This window comes from Malaclemys terrapin, chromosome 8 (genome assembly GCF_027887155.1).
Source record: "Malaclemys terrapin pileata isolate rMalTer1 chromosome 8, rMalTer1.hap1, whole genome shotgun sequence".
Taxonomy (NCBI): domain Eukaryota; kingdom Metazoa; phylum Chordata; order Testudines; family Emydidae; genus Malaclemys; species Malaclemys terrapin.
This window is the reverse complement of record NC_071512.1, coordinates 93,992,056-94,009,796: the sequence shown is the minus strand read 5'-3', so window position 1 is coordinate 94,009,796 and position 17,741 is coordinate 93,992,056. Positions and strand designations below refer to the sequence as shown.

The window sequence follows — 17,741 nt, the reverse complement described above, 5'->3', positions numbered from 1 at the left end:
CCACAGAGCCATTCTAAACAGCTAAAACATGGACATGGTTCATTGCAAAAGGCTTTGCTTTTAAAGTGAGATGAGTAAACTAGTTAGTTGATTTGAAAACACTGAGAATCAGAGGTCAGTAGTTAAGACATAAGTATGCATGTAAACTGCAATCATATAGAATTAACGTTTTATTATTTAAAATCAAAACAAGAAAAAAAAAACTCACCTAAGGCAGGATACCCAAGATAAAATCTATCTGCTCCCAACCATCCAAGAAATAAAGACAGAGCCACTGCCACTTTGTATGAGTAACCATTTCTGCCAAAAGACACAAGTAAAGATGACTGTGGTTGAAACAAGATATTAAGTTGTGTATATTCTGAATAATTAAATTAAAATGACAGTCAATTGCCTATTAAGTTTCCTTTTATGAAAGAGAAGACTTGTGTTGTTTAGCTTACACAATTTTAACTTAGTCTTCAATAATTCAACATTAAAAATCTAGTATAATACTATTATCTGTATAGACATCCACTGTAACATGGACCTCAAGAGTGTTCTTGGGCTCCAGCAGAATTTCCATCCTTTTTCTTAAGGTGGATTATCATTCTTGTTCAAACAAGACATGAGCCAGCTGTTGACACAATCCTTAGTTTCTAGAGTATTTTCCTATCCATTTGTGCATTCTGGGGCACAATTGATTGAAAAGCCCCAGAGTTGCACCAAATGCGCCTGGTAGGCTCAGTTCCAGGGCCAAGCAGTGAAACAGGAAGCAGGGCCGGCTCCAGCTTTTTTGCCGCCCCAAGCGGCAAGAAAAAAAAAAAAAAGCCGTGATCGGCGGCACTTTGGCGGCTGCTCTACCATGCCGCTTTGTTCTTCGGCGGACGGTCCTTCCCTCCAAGGGACTGAGGGACTGGCCGCAGCCCCGGATGTGCCACCTCCTTCCAGGGGCCGCCCCAAGCACCTGCTTGCTGCGCTGGTGCCTGGAGCCGGCCCTGACAGGAAGTGTCCTGGGCCAGATGAGGTATCAGCTAAGGTAGGCATTCATCGATGAGATTTGGGGAAGAAGTCAGCACTGGCCCATTGGTGAAAGTTGTGGGAGCAGCCTCGGATGAGGAAAGGGTCAGATAAGAAAGGAGAAGTATTTAAGATAAGGATACATTTATTTTTAGATTAATCTATCACAAATGAACAAAAGTTGGCTGCACAAAAATGTACTGCTAGCAAAAGATGTCAAAATTACAGCCCTAAAGATGGAGGAAGCCCTTTAGTTATTCACACAGATATGGCACAAGCAGAAGTTAAAGGCTCCCTGGACTCTCTTCTGAGATTGCCAAAAAGAGTGCTACCTAGTATCAACTGTTGTAGTGATGTGGACATGCCCACTGGTAGCTTTCAGTTACTTTTGAAGTGAGCTTAGTGCTAATCAGTGAACCTAGAGATGCTATTCCTTTTAACAATCCCAGAGCCATCCATTGCCACATTAGGGAAGAACCAGCCTTGGAAAGGGGCAACAGAACCAAGTGTCATTAGAACCTTAAAATATGCAACAATTCACTATTCTGACACTTGCCTGGCTAATCAGCAATTAGTGAAAGTGGCTAAAATAAAATCTTCGACACATACTTGAATAAAAATATTCATTTTCTCAAAGGCAGTGGCCAAGAAGGGATGCAAACGCCTTTAATAAATATTTACATTTTTGCTTATTATCTGGCTTTAATGACCCCACTACTGAGATCTTTACTCCTTCCACATCCACATTCCCCTCCTATTTCACGTTCAAAAAACTTCCCTTCTGTTATCCTCTTTCGTCCATAATGAGCAAGTGCTGTTCTTAAAGATCACACCATTTGGTTTGATCTTCTAGTGCCTTTTATCAGTTCTCCAAAGACTTACGCCCATGTTTCCTATTTCCCAAGTAATTCCATTGACTCTAACAGAACTCATAGTGCCTAAAGTTAAGCATGTGCAGGGCCTACATACATTATGCAGAAAAGAACACGCCATGCCAATTTAGAGCACTCCTGGATTTGGAAACAACCCTTTCATATGGGAGCAATCAAGGAAAGACTCCCAGTCTTTCTTGGTGGAGCACTCTAATGCAGAGTTCACAAGCTTTTCTTTGAGATACTATGGAAGTCACTTGTTCAAAGTATGCCTGTTTACACACACACACCAAGCAGCTGTATCAACTTTATTCAACAGCAACACAGAGAGATAGCTTTATCTAGTGGACTGACATACTGTTGAGACTCTAGCTCTGAGTTCTAATAATTGATCTGCTACTTAAGGTTTGTCTACAGGGTGCTTTAGTCTGTACCAGAGGGGTGTAAAATTTTAGCCCATTCTAGCATATCATACACTAACTGGCCTGTGTGAACCCTGCTGGCATGCACTAAAAATTCCCTAGTGCATATTCATGTAGTACTGTTTGAAATGCGACTAGATTAATAGACACTATTGAACTTTTAGTGCATTCCAGCAAGGTCACACGGGCCAGTGGACAACATGCTAGTGTGGACTAAAATTTACATCACTCTTGTGCAGACTAAAACACCGTGTAGACAAGTCCTAAATTGTGGACATGAGCAAGGCGCAACCTCTGGTTCTCCACCATCCCATCTTTAAGTTATAACAATACTTAACTGCTTCAGAGAACTCACTGACGTTTGCACAATTTGAAAGTGACAGCTGTTATATAAATATCAATATGAGAATTCCATCACTTAAAAAAGTTATTTCTGAATACAATTTTCTTGTTTTAAATTCCGTTCACTTCTTTCTAGTAGAGGACAGTTAAGTTCTCCAACAAAACTCAAATGAGGCACTGAAAAAGCTTAGAAAAGCACCTGGAGTGATGGTTAGGTTTACGGTTGTAATATGAAATACCTGTGTAGAATAATGTTACCATGGCCTTATAACAGACTGGTAATGGTTTTAACTATGCAGATATTCATTATAACTATCTGTATATAGACTTGACAACTTGTTACACCTATGAAAGTTGGGAATATTAAGGAATTTACCCTTCCTAGAAATGACAGCACACTACATGCTTTGTGACATTTTTCAAGAGTGCATGCAAAACTCTGCCTGTAGCCACAGCTGAAATTTACAAGAGTTTTAAACAACTCAGCTAAAAGCTGCTTTCCTGTATAAATAGTCATGGGAATGGTGAAGCCAGGGAAATTCTTTTAAGTAACCATGGGAAGAAAACTGCTTTTAGTGCCTAACTGAGAGGTAGCACAGGAGGACTGTTCCAATTTCATTTCTTGAATTTTTAGTTCCCAGTTGTGAACCCAATAAAAATTTAACAAGCACAATACTGGAAATAATATTAATTCAGAAAAATCTAACAAAGGGAAAACCACCCGAGGAATTGCTTTATATTCCAATTAGGGAGGAGGGGAGAAAATTCTACTGCATTAGCCTAGATTTCATCTTGTTCTCCGGCTTCCATCACAGATGTGGCAGAGAGCAATAATTCTGATAGAAAGTGGTGGTCACAATTAACTAAGCTAGCAGTTTACTGTGGCTTTCTAAAATAATATGCTGGCCTTCGGTGTGTTGAGTTTAGACTGTCCAGCAAAATAAGTATAAAGAAATTAGTGATGGAACTGGACTGAGCTACACTAACATTTCACAAGAAGATGGCTGAGATAAGCAAACTGATGAATAATAAGATTATCAAGTTAGCGGGAACTGGCTTTCCCACTAGTGATGTAGGCAAAGTTCAGCTAGGATTGCTGGAGCTACGATTTCCTAAGATTCTGCAGCTGGACAACAAAAAAGACCAACTTTTCTTTATAAAGTCCTCCAGGATTGCAGTAAAGAGGAGAAACAAAGAACATTGATAAGTGTACTGTCATCTTTAGTGTTCAATATTGAAGAGTAAAAATAATAATTGCAGTGCTTAGAAAGAATCCAGACAACACTCTGCACGGTTCACAATCTGTATGTAGAACTAAGTCAGTTGAGTCATCTTCACAGATCTGATTATCAGGCCCTTTAGAATGAAAAATGTGTGTTTGTAGACATCAAGTCACTCAAGAGAAGAGGTGAGAATTGGTTCCTGTAAAATGGATATTTAGGACTGCTGGAACAAGGTTTCAGTCCTCCTAAAGTTCACATTTTCCATGACAAGAAGCATTTCTGTTTCAGGACAATTGTTCAGCAGAGTAGCTATTAACAGAACCAAAGGCTTACGCTATGTCTACACTGCAATCAAAGGTGTGATTTGCATCACAGGTAGGCATGCCTGCACTAGCTATAATCTATTTGGGATGCTAAAAACAGCAGTAAAGACACAGTCCCATGTACTTTAGAGTGGACTGTACAAGCCTGCTTGGTACCCTCCGGTACGCACTTACATTACTAGCTTGTGCTGAAGCCCATGCTGCTGTGTCTTCATTGCTATTTACAGTGTGTTAGATAATTTAAATCTAGCATGGGTATGCCTACCAGATCTGCAAATCACACCTTCGACTGCAGTGTAGATACCCTCAGAAGCAATATCAAAGAAAAAAAAATCTAGCACAGAGGTAGATTTACTTAAATAATTATACATTTTGCCTTTAAGCAAAATAACAGCTTTGTTAGAACATCTCTCAAGTTCCATGCTAGTTAACTTAACATTTGTGATGCAATGTTTCTAATAACTAATTCCTCTCACCTAATATACTGAAACAAAGTAGATTCATCTCTCTTTCCCTTTTCCCTCCTCCCTCTTGCCAACACATGCTACACCATTTAAAATTAGTAACATAAAAACTGAGGCAAACGTATAACAAAGCACAATAATTGACTTACACATTACGACATGCAATAGGTTTGTAAAATCCAACTTCCTTTCCAGTAAAGTTGTTTTCATTGCCACTGTGATCCTTACAAGTAATATTTGGTGCTGGACGACATGGAACTGAGGACACAATGTAGATTATTTAAATTGAGCTATAACAGGCCATGCACCACGGTGCACATTGAGATTCCAAAAACGCAGAGTGAAAGAAATGATAAGTTCTACCTGTCCACTGAAGTGCACATAGGCGCCAACTCCATGGGTGCGCCGGGGCTGGAGCACGACGGGAAAAAGCAGCCCCCCTACCAGAACCTCCCCCTCCCCAGCGCCTCCTGCCCACCAGCGAGCCCTGCAGATCAGCGCCTCCCTCTCCCTCCCTATTTCCTACTGCAGATAAGCTCTTTTGCGGTGTCAGAGGCACGGAGGAGGGGAGCGAGGGCACAGCGTGCTCAGGGAAGGGGTGGAGCAGGGGTGGGAAGAAACAAGATGGGGTCTTGGGGGAAGGGGTGGAGTGAGGGCGGGGCCTGGGTGGAGCACCCCCTAGCAGATTAGGAACTCGGTGCATATGGAAGTGCAGATACCCAATACAATACACTGCTGGGTTTGACTGATGACTGGGTCTTTTGAACAGATACTATAACCTGTCTTGCATTAATTTCCCCCCCAGGATAAATGTTAAGCAAACACACAAATCAGATGACTCACCTAAATGTTATAATTTCTAGATCCTTAAAGTTTTCATTTTACTGTGGGAATGGCAGAAACCAGCACAGCCAACTTAAATGTTTTCTCTCTCTATGCTAAAGCATTCTAATTGCTTGAGTGCATTTTATTTGGTCAGTTTCTCCTCATCAAACTAGAGAGAAATACTGTTTTTCTTATTTTAAGTGATAACTGCTAAGGTTAAGAATTAGAAAAAGTGATGTTTCCTAAAGTTTGCAGAACCCCACCTGAATTCACAACTTGCCACTTTCTAATGCTGAAATCAGGCGTTAAGCAGGACAACATTTCAGGTCTTTTTCCTTTATTTTAATTCTGACTTTCAGTACTTGTAAATTATGTTAGCCTGACAAACCTAAAGGCCATCGCCTACATTTCTCCACTAATTTCCAAACTTCACTATTGTTCCAGTAGCCCCTGGGGCAAGAAGATAGTGTAGTCTTTTTTCTGAGATTGCCACTAGAAATTGGACTGGGACTAAAAACTCAGTTATTAGGCAAGTCTGGTAGGTGGATTCTGCGGCAAAGGTGGACTTTTGAATGCTATGTTAGACCCATTCTGGTTCTGCATGAATGTGTAATGGGCATTGCTCTGTGGGAAACCAAGGTTCAATTCCTTCCCTGCCACAAATATCCTGTGTGACCTTGGGCAAATCACTTAAGTCTCTCAATGCCTCAGTTTCTTATCTGTAAAATGGAGATAACAGTACAACTCTATCTCACATGGGTGTTATGAAGATAAATACATTAAAGATTGGGAGGCACTCATATACTATAGTGATGGGGGCCATATAAGTCCCGTAGGTTGGTAGGTAGATACAAAGTTGTATTTTTGTTTAAGAAACAAAGAGGTTGAAGGTGGTTTTCTGATCTACGTAAAGAACAGGGCAGTAATTTATTCAAATGGTAAAAGCCACAGATTATCATCCAAAATGTTGACATCACTAAGGCTCCAATCCTGCAACTCAGTGGGATTACTCATGTACTTGAAGTTAAACATCTGTGTTCACAGGATTGGTGGGGGCTAAAATGGTATTTCAGAATAGGGTCTGGAGCTTCTGGCAACCCCAATGTGATTAGATTATATGGCCACATATGGATTTAACTTTTTATTGAGATGCCACTCTGGAGGAAGAGACAACAGATGTTGCAGGGTCCATTTAGAATAAAAAAGGAGCAAGTAAATAGTCTGGGATTTTCTTAACACTGCCTAGAGCTGAGCAAATAATTCACAAAGAACAATTTACTTGGTGAATTAATTAAAATTAATACAAAAAATTAATCTGTTAACCGAATGCCTGAGCTTATAACAACTTCCTGGAGTTTCTTTGTTGTTCAAATTTACTCTGAATTAGCTGTAAATTATTCAATAACTTGTTAGTTGTGACAGGTCTCAAGCCATATAGTATTGTTTCTGTTCACTCTTATAATCAGGAGCAGGGCTTGAAGGAGCACTTGGAGCATGGACCCTCTCAGAGCAGAGAAGATAATCAGGTTTGCAGAATTTTTTATTTCCAGTTTGTTTCCTGTATGCCAGGGCTCAGATCAAGAATTGTCCCTCTGCTGTAACGAGAAATCCTCTCCCCCCTAATATTTAATACTATATCTGTGAATGCTCTACAGCTTGAAATTAGCTTTCTGTAGCCATCTGAGTGAGTAAAATTATCATTCAAATATTTGTGGAAAGTGAATGCCAGAGGGGTACAAACATAGAAAGTGTGTTCAGTTTTAAATCTGAGTGCTTCCAGAACATTTTTTTTGCATTATTTGCCCAGGTCTATAACTGTCAGAGTCTACTACTTCACTCAGTCTGAGAACATCTTACAAGATGAACACTATTTTAAGTGAAATGAGTCACTAATTTAAGTATTTTTACTGGTGACACTCAGGTGACTACCAGGTAATTTAATTCCAACACACACATATATGTCACCTCCAGAAAAAGATAGCTTAATAACATCAAAAGTCACCTGTAGTCGAGTACTCTCTTAAGACGTCATAACTGAAGAACATGAAGGTCTTCAAAGCGGTTCTAGTTTGAAGTTTGTTCTTTTAGTAAATATATACTAAATCTAAGTGGGAGGGATCATTTGTTTTAATTTTTATGAAAGGTAGAAACCTAGAGAGTATATATCCCAAGTCAAAGAGATCTACAGAAACCAACCAACTCCCACCCCCCCACCCCCCCCCAAAAAACCCAAACACTAAACAAACTACTGGACTTGGCTCTGCTGATTTCTGCCAGTGTTTTAAGCATTTTATTTAACGCTCTACTGAAAACAAAATAAACCCATACAGGTTCTCTATACTTTCAATGGAACTGCATACAAAATGAATTCAGTAATAATATTGCATTACATTTCAAAATAACCAAGTTGCAGATCTACAAGGGCATGAGTTGAACACGTTCCTTGATAAAATCCTTTGATCAGAATGTATATTAGACTTCTGAAAGCCTTACCATTTGCTGTGTGATTTGTACAATTCAGTGGTTCTTGCGTGCTATTGTCTATTTTGGGATCTTCACAAATATATGTCCAAATAATTAAGGAAAACCATTTTTTTGTACCAAACTCTAACTGTTCTGTAACTCAACGTACTACACCCTCTTCACCCACCTAGGATTTGAGAGCTCTCAGTTCAGTCAGTTTTCCTTCCCCTAGTCTCATACAGCACTGAAAATAAACAGTAAGCTACTCTCAATCTTAACTATAGCAGAGCTGTTACTTTGCTATACAGTAACTCCTCGCTTAATGTTGTAGTTATGTTCCTGAAAAATGTGACTTTAAGCGAAACGATGTTAAGCGAATCCAATTTCCACATAAGAATTAATGTAAATGGGGGGGTTAGGTTCCAGGGAAATTTTTTTCACCAGACAAAAAACTATATATTATATAGATATACACACAGTATACGTTTTAAACAAACAATTTAATACTGTTCACAACTATGATAATTGTGAAGCTTGGTTGAGGTGGTGAAGTTAGAGGGTGGAAGAGGAAGGGATATTTCTCAGGGAATGCCTTGCTGCTAAATGATGAACTAGCACTCGGCTGAGCCCTCAGGGGTCAACACGTTGTTGTTAATGTAGCCTCTCACACAAGGCAGCACAAACACGAGGGAGGGGAGACAGCATAGCAGACAGAGACAGACATACCCCTTGTGTGGGAGAGAGAGATGCACACTGCCCTTTTAAGTAAGCTGACCCACTCTTAAGTGCATTGTCTTTTTAAGTGGATCAGAAAGTTGAGACAGCAGCTGCCCCAAGCTCTCTATGTCTCTCTCTCCCTCCTTGTCCCCTTCCTGCTCTATATGGAGAAGGGGTAAGTGGGGTGCAGGAGCAGGGAGGAGGGGGACACCCTGACATTAGACCCCCCCTCCCCTGCACAGCAAGCAGGAGTCTCTGGGAGCAGCTCCAAGGCAGAGGGCTGAACTGCTGGCAATTGATAGCCTGCAATTGATAGCCTTCTGGGCGGCTGCAGCACAGGGAACTTAGGGGAATGGGGAGCCGATAGGGGGAGCTGATGGGGGGCTGCCGGTCCACCCTGGTTACAAGCCCCCACCAGCTAGCTGCAACGGGCTGCTCTTCCTGCAAGCAGTGGACAAAGAAGGCAACTGCCAAATGACGTTAGAAGGGAGCATTGCACAACTTTAAACGAGCATGTTCCCTAATTGCTCAGCAACGTAACAATGAAACAACGTTAACCGGGACGACTTTAAGTGAGGAGTTACTGTAATACAGAAACACACTTTCCTAGGCTGCACGTTTGAATGCTGTTACCAATATCGCCTAAAGGAAATGTAAGTGGTTAACTCTTATAAGAAGAGTAAAAAAACCTTCTCTATGAAAAGAGGGAAATCAAGCACCTCAAAACCAGCTTTTATTTCCTTGCTTTTTAGGATGAGTGTCAATGCACACCAGTAGTCTATCAACTGATGACTGATTCGCTGTCAAGTATTTGGTTAAAAAGAGGTTCCACCTACCAAAACCACCCAACAGAATGTAAAGTGATCATTTGAAAATCATAAACTCTCACACATCTGCACCAGACTAATCCTGAACAAGGACTGAATTGTAAAACTTCCTACTTATATTACCGAAGACTGAACTCCAAGAGCCAAATAAAGCAGGATGGGAAGTCAACTTTTCCTTGCTTACCTTCCCCTTTTGATCTCCATTAATGTCAGCAATTGTCAAAAACTATCAACAATTAACTTATTGGAGGGAGAAGGTGGAAGCCAGATGTGACCCCCTTTAAACAGTCAATAGTTTCCCAACAGGAATATGTCACCCCCATATTTCTACCTACCACAGTCTGCAGATTCAAAACTACAGGCTGATCTCTTTCCTCCCAAATTTTGCAAATGAATTATGTCCTGCAGAACCATCACCTCCGGGTGAGTTGAACGCTAACAAAACAAAAGGGAGACCCCTCTCTCCCGCCCCCCCAAAAAAAACCCAACCACAAACCCCAGGAAAGAATCTCTCACTTCCCCTATTAAAAAGAAGAACAGGAGTACTTGTGGCACCTTAGAGACTAACAAATTTATTAGAGCATAAGCTTTCGTGGACTACAGCCACAAGTACTCCTGTTCCCCTATTAACCAACTCAGTCACTCTCCTCAGCTACTGTCACTATCCAGAGCCTCTGAAATTTCACTACTAATGGGGGCGGGAAGAAGAGACCCCCAAACCATCCCAAGCAAAGATCTTGCACCCCTCACACCCAGCACGGAGGCTGATCTCAGCTGCAGTTACCTCAGAGTGGCCTGAAGAGCCGGGGAGGGAGGGGGGCAATCCTATGGGATGAGGGGGGGCACTAACAAGCCTCGCCACACTCCCTTTGACAGGAGCACCAGGGGCTGGCCCTGGGACACAGGCGGGAGCAGCCACAGAGAGAGAGACACACAGACCAGGCGTCACCATGGTAACCGAGCCCCCCACCGCAGCCCCAGCCAGACTCAGGATATTGCCCCAGCCTCAGCTCGTCGCACTTGAGTGGGGGCTCCCCGCCGGCAACGCCCTCCGCGGCGACACACGCCAGCCACAGGACGCCCAGCAACCGGGCTGCCGCTTGACGCCTCCTCAGCAGCAGTAGCCGTCGCCTCGACCGGCCGGCCATCATCAGGGAAACCAAGCCGGGCCGCCGCCGCGGCCTCGCGGGGAAGGGCGGCTCAGTGTGCAGCTGGGTACTCTGCCCACATCAAAGATGGCTGCCGTGTAGTGTCAATCGCGCTGAAGGCAAGCTGTGCCCTTTGCCGAGCCTCCTCTGCTTCCTCTACCGGTGGAAGTCAGGCTGCCCCTACTCAAGATGGCTACCGCGTCCCTATTGTATTAAAGTATAGGAAGCTGGGTTGCCCTCACTCAAGACGTTCCCTCCTCTCTATGGTTAGGAAGCTCGGCTGCCGGTGCCCGAAGCGCTTTGCATTGTGGGAACATGGAAGGGTGGGCAGGCGAGTGAGCTGAGGAGTGAAGGCTGGAGGAAGAATAGAATAACAAGGGAGAGGAGAGGCTGGAGAGGGAGAAGGGGCTGGGGACAAAGGTAGGGAGAATGAGAAGGAAGGGGGCTGGGAACAGGAGGGAGATTAATTCCATCCCCCTTCCCACAGGGTCAGGGATGAGCTGTCAGGCTGGCTAAGGTGCTGTGTTCCAGATGCAGTCTGGAGGTGGGTTTGAATCCACTTCTGACAACAGGCCAGGGACTAGCAGAGAGAACAAGAAGTTCCCCTCACTTACAAACAGGGAGTTTTTCTCTCCACCCTTTTAATGCGCATTTCAGACACAAATATGTGGGGGTGGGGGAAAACACGTACAGAGGGGAAGAGGCAGCCAGTCCCTGAAAGTTAAGAAAACTAACCAACCGGAGGGCAGGCCAAAAAAATAAACAAAAAACAAACCCACCAAAGTGATTTATTATTGTTATAGAGGTTTGTTTTTAGAATGTCATTTTTAAAAAAAGTCTCTAATTTTTGGCGGGATTGTGGATGGAGAGGAACAAAAAGTGTATCTGCCTCATATTTTCCTCCAACTCAAACATTGCTCATTGGTGGGAGAGAAGTTCCTGGACCCTGGGGGTTAATTTTAAGCAAAATCTCCAAGACTATAACAGGGTTCAAAAAAGAACTAGGTAAGTTCATGGAGGATAGGTCCATCAATGGCTATTAGCCAGGATGGGCAGGGATGGTGTCCCTAGCCTCTTTTTGCCAGAACCTGGGAATGGGTGACAGGGGATGGATCACTTGATGATTACCTGTTCTGTTCATTCCCTCTGGAGTACCTGGCATTGGCCACTGTCAGAAGACAGGATACTGGACTAGATGGACCTTTGGATTGACCCAGTATGGCGATTTTACCAGGACAAATAAAATGCAGCTAGACATTTTAGTGCTATGGCAGATCAGGCAGGTTATAATTGGTTCTAACTGACACACCCACAAGGTACAACATTTTTTTCCTACAGCCAAGTATTATACAAAAAGGTATAAAAATGTGTTCTACTTTTCAAAATGTCAAAGAAAAAACTAATGATTCTTATTGTCACTATAAATGACAAACATATTAACATCAGTAAATACCTAGGCCCTGTCCAGACTAGTTTTTCACACCATACAATTTAAAATCAACATCTGCAAATACAGATTAAACAAATAACCCAAACTCCAGATGTGGTTTACAATGCAGTTATGTCCAATGGCAAAATGACATGTGCTTAACCAAACTCATTTAAACCTGTGTTAAAAACAGTTTCTTAACATTAGAAAAACTGTAGTGTGGAAATGACATCAGGCTCCCTGAAACCACAAATTCCAAATCCCAACAGGGTCATCTCTAGCCATCATTTTTCTATCCAAGCATCACAGAGTACTTCACAAATTTTAATAAATACAGAGCTTATCGATACACTGGGGATTCTTGCACCAATGTACCTGCACCTGTCCAAATCCCTAGTGTCGATCTACTTCACTACTGTAAAAAGAGTCTTGCTGTTTCAAACTATGTCATATTGGTGCAGCATCAGTTTTCAGCTGCTGAATTGGATAAAGGTGCTATAGAAATGCAAAGAATTATTACAAAGTAGTTGTTCAAATAAAAACATCATATTGCCTACCTTGTCCTCTTTTTTAGTTTATTTCACATACATCTAGAGTTGATCAATTATAGTGTTGAAGAAAACAAGTCAAGGCTTCAGTTACCCGTCAGCACCTCTGAAAACAGATTGGTTTTATAATGGTGGGTCAAATTTTTACCCTTTGAGATTATTTACCATCCAAGATGAATGGTAATGCTTGTTTCTGCCTGTCTTTGCCTCTTTGCTAACGAGAGAATTTTCATGAATGTAAAAGAACTAGGGATCAATTTGTGAACCACAAATAATGTAAATAGTCGATTTTGGATTTATTTTATTTTGGAACACAGTACAACTGGGAGTCCTAGGCATTAAAATAATACAAACAACAATAATAATATAGTATGTTTGTGTGCCACTGTTCTCTGTTTAGAATCAGAACGACTCAACTGTGTGTCCAAGTCCCTATGCTGCTGATGGCTAATGGCCGTTCCTCTTTAGTTGAAGTGGTAGGAGCTAGTGCCTTTAAAGCAGGACAAGGCGAGTTCTAACTATGTTGCTGTTGTGAAGTTCCAGGCAACTGCAGTTTTCAGGTAACGACAGACATAAAATCCTAGCTAGCTACTGATTTGTTGCACTATGAAGATCTGATTGACCATTTCCAACAGCCTCTTCTAAAACTACTTTCTTTCCATCCAGATTTTTATGGACTATGTTTATAGGTATCTCAGAAAGTTCTTTGTCAAACACGTCACCAGCCTAAAGTCTTTTGAATTTTTTGCTTGGCTTTGTGTCCTCTTTCTATTTCCTTTTTATTACAATCTAGAGTGACCAGATAGCAAGTGTAAAAAATCGGGACGGGGGTAGGGGGTAATAAGTGCCTATATAAGAAAAAGCCCCCAAAATCGGGACTCTCCCTATAAAATCAGGACATCTGGTCACCCTATTACAGTCAGTGAACCTCTGAATTCCAAATGGCAACTATGAGTGACTGTCCATGGACAGACTGAAATATCATGTTTTCAAGGACAATACAAAGCTTCCATCCAAGGCCCCAATCCTGCATGCGCTCAGGGTATTGCCAACTCCAAACATCCAGAAATCACGCAATTGGCTCTAAAACTCATAAGATTTTAAAAAATCTTTGGGTTCATTTTATTAAGGGTGCGTTCCTCCACAGCCACGAGGACTAGAAACATACCTTTTTTTTTGTCTTTTTTTTTTAATGAAAGCTGAGATTCTTCTCTAACCACCTGAATCCAGGCACTGGGGCTTTAAGAAAACCAACAAATATTACCAGAGTTGACTTTTGTACTTTTGCTATGGCGAGCAGTGGCATTGTAATCAATGGGGCTAGGCATGGTAGTAAAGCTAAGCCTGTGTGTAAGTGTTAGCAGGATCAGGGGCCAATATGGTATTCAGGTAGTGAGAGATCCTAGTTAAAGGACGCTCAGCTGTAGTGCCAACTCTGGTATGAGTTCAAGACCATGTTTACATGCTGGAAATGAAAGGACCCATTTCTTTCACTCCCCCCCCCCCTTCTCCATCCCCCATCATCCCCTTTGCTTGGGAATAATTTGTGCCTTTCTTGTCCTTCTTTCCCTCTTGTCTCCCTCCACTCCCTTCTCCCACCCCTTGTTCTCCCCGCGTTCCCTATTTCTCTCCCTACCTCCCTTTCCCCCTCCCGAGTCCTCTCTCCTCGAGTCCCCCTGTCCTGCGCTGAGACCCGCACGGAGCTCGCCCGCGGCCCGCAGCGCGGTGGGTATGTGCGTACGCGGCGCCCGCCCGGCTGATTTCCTGTGTTGCAGGTGACGGTGAGGTGCGGTCAAAATCCAGCCGCTCGCTTCCGCCCAGGTGAGAGCGCAGAGCAGACGGCGACCCGGGAGCAGCCAGGCCTTTTGCAACCCGCCTCTGCGGACCAGGTATTACACTCGGGGGCAGCTTGGCTTCCCCACAGACAGGGACCCCCCCCCCCCCCGGCCGTTTCCTGCCCCTTCGCTGGTTAACACTCCCGAGGGTGGGAAGGGGGAATGAACAGTGTCTGGGACTGGGCAGGTCAGGAACTTCCTGAAAGTTTGAGTTTCACCAATCCCCACCCGAAAGCACCCCAAATCTACTGAAGTTCGGGCAGGACTGGCTTTGGCTCTGCAAAGCCCTGATGAGCCAGGGGCTGAGCTATCGGTCTAGGCACTTTTTAATAGTGCCACGATCAACATAGTGTTTAAAATACTCCCAATCCGGGACAGTTCAGATTCAAGGCCCTTTTCAACAGCAGCCCCACTCTTTCCAAAGGGGTTTGGCCAGCTGGTTCTGGTTTTAACTCCCTATCCTGTCCAAGACGTGCTTGGTTTAGGAATGGGGAGCTGATCACCTTCTGTCACTCTGGAAATGATCAGAGGGTTCTGTCATAAGCTTAGTTTGGGGGGGCAGAAATGACACATGGGTGGCACACAGAGTCATGTGCCACCCCCAGATTTCTGCCTTCCATTTATCTCAGAGGTTTTCAAACTGGGGATGGGGCATGGAGGAACGTTTGGTGGGGAGTGGTGACGCCAGGCAGCTCAGGCCAGCCCCGTATGGCAGGGCTCGGAGATAGGGTTCCCAACTTTATAATATTTAAAAAACAGACTTTGGGTGTTCAGTCAGTAGATTTGATTGGACACTGTCAGGTTCCCTTTTTGACCACCTGGCCACCCTCTCCAAGTCCTGCCGTGTGGGGCTGTCCTGAGCTGCCTGGAGTTACCGCTTGCCCCCATTAGGGTGACCAGATGTTCCAATTTTATAGGGACAGTCCTGATTTTGGGGTCTTTTTCTTATATAGGCTCCTATTACTCCCCCACCCCCGTCCCGATTTTTCACATTTGCTGTCTGGTCACCCTAGTCCCCATGAGTGTTCCTCCACACACCCCTCCCCTCATTTGAAAACCTCTGTGCTAAATGGAAGGCAGAGATATAGGGGCACGTGACCCTGTGTGACCCCCCCATCAACTCTGGTTTGGGCGGGCAAAACTTCATAATTTCCCCCCCAATCTCTGCCCCTGCTGCATGCGAGTAGATGTAGCTGCCAGGATGTAAAGGGCTCTTCATTTTTACATCTGAGGAAAATTAGTTTGATTATTGTGGGGGGATTGGGAGGAGAAAGTAAAACCATTATCTGCACCTTTCCAGTTTTTCGTGTATTCTCTTTTCACATAATTTTTCAGAGGTGCTGAGCGCCACTGGCTCCCATGGATTTGGCTGGAGTTGGTGCTCAGCACTTCTGAAAACCAGGCCCCATGTGTCTTTAGACATAGACTTCATCTCCAATGCAAACGAGAGATTTTTTTTCCCACCAAGACATCTAGCTCAATGTAAAGTCCTAGTGGAAACAAGACACCGTAATTTTTAACTCACTGTAGCTAATCAAAGTAACTGCTACCTGTGCCTTTACTCCACTAGGACTTTACATTGAGATAGATGTCTTGGTGGAAAACACACATCTCTTCGACTGTGAAGACACAGCCGTAAATTTGTGGCAGGAACTGTCCATATTTTTGATTATTGTATGCTTTTTGTCTTAAACAATAACCTGATGAAAGTCTTGTTTTTTAAAGCCGTAATTCTTTGCTGATTAGGTGTGTTGGCTCCTGGACTGTGTAAGGTAACATTATCCTGTCACAGGGCTGTATAAAATAGCTTCTTTCCTTCTGCAGGATTCCAGAGTCGTTCAGAAAATTCTGTGCACTTTCAGACAGAGCACTATCTTTGCCAGGTCTTAACTTTTTCTAGTATAGTAATGTTGTTTAGGGGTGTGACTTTTTGTGTGTGTGTGTGTGTGGCACTTATATACTGGCAAAGGCCCTAGTAGCTACAGTCCTACAGGCATAAAAGTGCTTTTTCTGATGTAGCTTATTTCAGTTGCCAAACTGGTATAAGCTATACTGTCAAAAGCACTTTTTTGCCTGAATAAGTTGTGTCCACACTAGGATTTGCTCATATTGCTATACTGGTGAGCTTTTTTTTTTTCTTTCTTTTTTAAAGTGTAGTCCTGGCCTGCATCTGTGTTTGGACAGTACCTAACACACTTTGGATGTTACTCCAATTTAAATTAGAGTGTCACACCCTGCAGACTTGAGTGCATTGCACATGCCATGGGCTCCTTGCATTCTTCAGTGAAATGTTTGCTGGTGGTTTGCAGATAGCTGGCTGGTCACATGATACTGTCCTTCCTTGTTTCCAGCTGCTAAATTGCACTGAAAAATACTGAATACTTTCCTAATATTACATGAGTAATTGCTGTAGTTGCCACAAAGATGTTGTTCAATTGCAAATCAGAGGGGAGGTACTCATGAGAACTTAAAACATGGAAAGGTTTGAGAACCCATGAACTACACTGTTTGTGTATAAACAGATGTATCAGGGATGTGTCTTTTGCTGTCCCCATGAAAAATCTGCCCAAATTTGCCCAGTTATAAACCTTTTGAAAAATCATACTGGCCCTGGAACCGAAAGCAGGGAACCTGCCTCTCCTGTGCTCTCAGTGGCAACCTGCTGGGCCCAGGCAATGTGAAGAAAAGTTTCCTGATTAGAATGCAGAGGAGACAAGAGCTGGATTGCAGGGGATAAGACCAGGGCCCAATTAACGCATAGGCAAACTACTCATGTGCCTATGGCCCAAATTTGTTGGGAAATGAGGGCCCAAACCTGAGTGGTGCTGAGACCCTGTGCATCACGTCGCAATGGCATTCACTCAGATTTGGCCTGGCTGCACCATCATCCTGGGTGGCATGGGACAACATGAACAGAGGTGCAATCCTGTGGTTTCCTAGGGCTCAGTGATGGCTAATCCAGCTCTGGATGGGTTGGAAGGGCAGTGTAAAATGGGACAAGAAGCCTGATAGGAGAGTCTAGGATTGGAAGCTAGAGAGCATGGGAGTTGCAGTGGAAACTGGGGTGGAAGCAAAGAGGAGGAGACCAGAGAAAAGGAGTCAGGGAATAGAGAGAGAACTGAGAATGGTTGGGCGAAATGACTAGCACTTGGAACAGATGAGGAGCCAGGGATGAAAAGCCTGAGGAGGTGAGACTAGAACTAGCGAGGTGAGGAGAATGGGATGGGACGGAAACTGGACTGGGACAGACAGATTGTACATGAGGATTGCTTCAACTGCCACTGGCGTGTAGCTGCCTCTGCAA

General features: G+C 43.4%; 2 protein-coding genes across 7 annotated transcripts in view; one reads left to right on the top strand and one right to left on the bottom strand.

Annotated features, from left to right (window-relative positions):
- Positions 1-10,722, bottom strand: part of TM2D1 (TM2 domain containing 1) — a 38,843-nt gene extending 28,121 nt beyond the window's left edge. Inside the window, exons 1-4 of one of the 2 annotated variants that reach the window (XM_054036850.1) lie at positions 10,474-10,722; positions 7,964-8,037; positions 4,795-4,903; positions 209-300 (exon numbers count right to left, since the gene is read on the bottom strand). In XM_054036850.1, coding sequence (XP_053892825.1) covers positions 209-300; positions 4,795-4,903; positions 7,964-8,037; positions 10,474-10,628 — 430 coding nt within the window. In that variant the 5' untranslated portion in view covers positions 10,629-10,722. The remainder of the gene's footprint in view (positions 1-208; positions 301-4,794; positions 4,904-7,963; positions 8,038-10,473) is intronic. The other variant, XM_054036848.1, reaches the window with a different exon arrangement.
- A 3,503-nt stretch (positions 10,723-14,225) lies between these two features.
- The window catches only part of PATJ (PATJ crumbs cell polarity complex component), a 215,077-nt gene continuing 211,561 nt past the window's right edge, over positions 14,226-17,741 (top strand). For 4 of the 5 annotated variants that reach the window (XM_054037446.1, XM_054037444.1, XM_054037443.1 and 1 more), the window contains exon 1: positions 14,228-14,491. The gene's annotated coding sequence lies outside the window, so the exon portion shown is untranslated. Of the gene's footprint in view, positions 14,492-17,741 lie in introns of all 5 variants that reach the window. The other variant, XM_054037445.1, reaches the window with a different exon arrangement.